The 1,912-nt window shown below is 42.6% G+C and overlaps 1 protein-coding gene across 14 annotated transcripts in view; it reads left to right on the plus strand.

Annotated features, from left to right (window-relative positions):
• The window catches only part of kmt2e (lysine (K)-specific methyltransferase 2E), a 45,729-nt gene that overhangs the window by 34,598 nt on the left and 9,219 nt on the right, over window positions 1-1,912 (plus strand). For all 14 annotated transcript variants that reach the window (XM_032505462.1, XM_032505464.1, XM_032505468.1 and 11 more), the window contains 4 exons: window positions 47-177; window positions 375-492; window positions 618-727; window positions 858-1,110. In XM_032505462.1, coding sequence (XP_032361353.1) covers window positions 47-177; window positions 375-492; window positions 618-727; window positions 858-1,110 — 612 coding nt within the window. The remainder of the gene's footprint in view (window positions 1-46; window positions 178-374; window positions 493-617; window positions 728-857; window positions 1,111-1,912) is intronic.

Genomic DNA, 1,912 nt, shown 5'->3' on the forward strand with positions numbered 1-1,912 from the left:
TCTCTCTCTCTCTCTCTCTCTCTCTCTCTCTCTCTCTCTCTCTCAGAGTCAAGTTCAGAAGAACAAGAAGATCCTCAAGGCAGTGCGAGACTTGGCCCCAGACTCCCTCATCATTGAGTACAGGGGAAAGTTCATGCTTCGACAGCAGTTTGAAGCCAATGGGTACTTCTTCAAGAGGTCAGGATGCTAGTCACTTATCAGGAGTTCTTTTTTATGAATGTAAATTGAATATTACTGCATTTTCTTTTAGGCAAGTCAAACTAATAACCGTGGGGACTTGGGATGGATAGCTATGCATTGTAGTTAATACATTGTGGTGTTTTTTTATGTGAATTATTTGGACATGTATTGACCTAACTTGTTTCCCTCTTTAGGCCATACCCATTTGTGTTATTTTATTCTAAATTCGACGGACTGGAGATGTGTGTGGACGCTCGCAGCTTTGGCAACGAGGCCCGCTTCATCCGCCGCTCCTGCACCCCTAATTCTGAAGTAGGAAAACCTCCCAAAAAACAGAATAACTAGATTTAATCTTGCCTATTTTAATTAAGCCACCCCTTACTTTCTGCATTCATTAATGATTTGTCTTCCCTAATGTTTTGCGTAACCTCCCCCAGGTGCGGCACGTCATTGAGGATGGCATGCTGCATTTATACATCTACTCATTGAGGCCAATCACCAAAGGCACAGAGATCACCATTGGTTTTGATTATGACTATGGCAGCTGGTGAGTTATAAGGATTGAACTTAGCAAGTAGCATGCTGAACCACAGTAGCAAGGCAAGATCATTTCGCCTTTAACTTCATGTTTTGCTTTCTCTTCTTTTTGTGTATCTTCCTCTTTTTAATATTTGCAGTAAATACAAGGTGGACTGTGCCTGTGTGAAGGGGAACCAGGAGTGCCCGGTGCTCAAGCACAACCTAGAACCCACAGAGAACCTGGGCTCTGGGGGCCGGCGACGAGGGAGCCGCAAGGACAAGGAGACGGTCCGGGAGGACCAGGGCCAGAACCAGAACATGGGATTGGACGGCGAGGGGAAGAGCAAGAGCGTAGGCGACGGCAAACAGAGGAAACTTTCTCCTCTCCGCCTCTCCATCTCAAATAACCAGGCAAGATTGAACTGTTATGAACATCACACTTAATGCACCCAATCTCATCCTTTCTTAATCACATTACATGTTTAGACTTTATCTACAATAGCATATTTTTTGTTAACATACATTTACCTTTGTGGTCAATGCATGCAATTTTGTTTGATCTTTGTTAAATGTTTTGTGCATGTGTTTTCCATTGTTAGTCACTCTACTTTTCCCATCATCCCTTTTATGCATTCACCTCTGCCCTGAACTAATAATTTTGACAGCATAATTCAGATTTACCTCACGAAACTTTTGCAACACACTTTTGTGTAACTTGTCTGACAGACATGCGTTGCAGTGTATTAACCTTTTGTGCAACACACATGGCGGTACTCTCGGATGTGTTAACAGAAACAAGATTTGTCTTCTGTTCTAGAAAAGCAATTTTCACTAGCCAGAACCAAGCTAAATTGTTATAAATTAGATTCATTCAGCAGTTTGAAATCAGAGAAATGTCGTTAGGGTCAAAGTGTATTTAATAAAATGTGGGGCTTGATCATTCAGCACTCAGTCCAGTGTCACGTAGCTTAAGATTGTGGATTTACCCCCAAATGTTTTGCAGAGTTGTGTCACAGCTCAAAGGAAGAAAGGCAAGATGGTCTAAAAGTTGCTAAATGGTTCGTTCTGTAAGAGGGTGCTGGGACAGCATGGAGTGTGCTCACAGTGGAACATATGCATATGCAGATTCATTAACCATCATTGATGAAGAGCAGGGTGCAGTGTGAGACCAAAGACAAACTCTGAGCATGTGTGTTTTGTGCACAGACTGACC

Source organism: Etheostoma spectabile, chromosome 23 (assembly GCF_008692095.1).
Source record: "Etheostoma spectabile isolate EspeVRDwgs_2016 chromosome 23, UIUC_Espe_1.0, whole genome shotgun sequence".
NCBI lineage: Eukaryota > Metazoa > Chordata > Actinopteri > Perciformes > Percidae > Etheostoma > Etheostoma spectabile.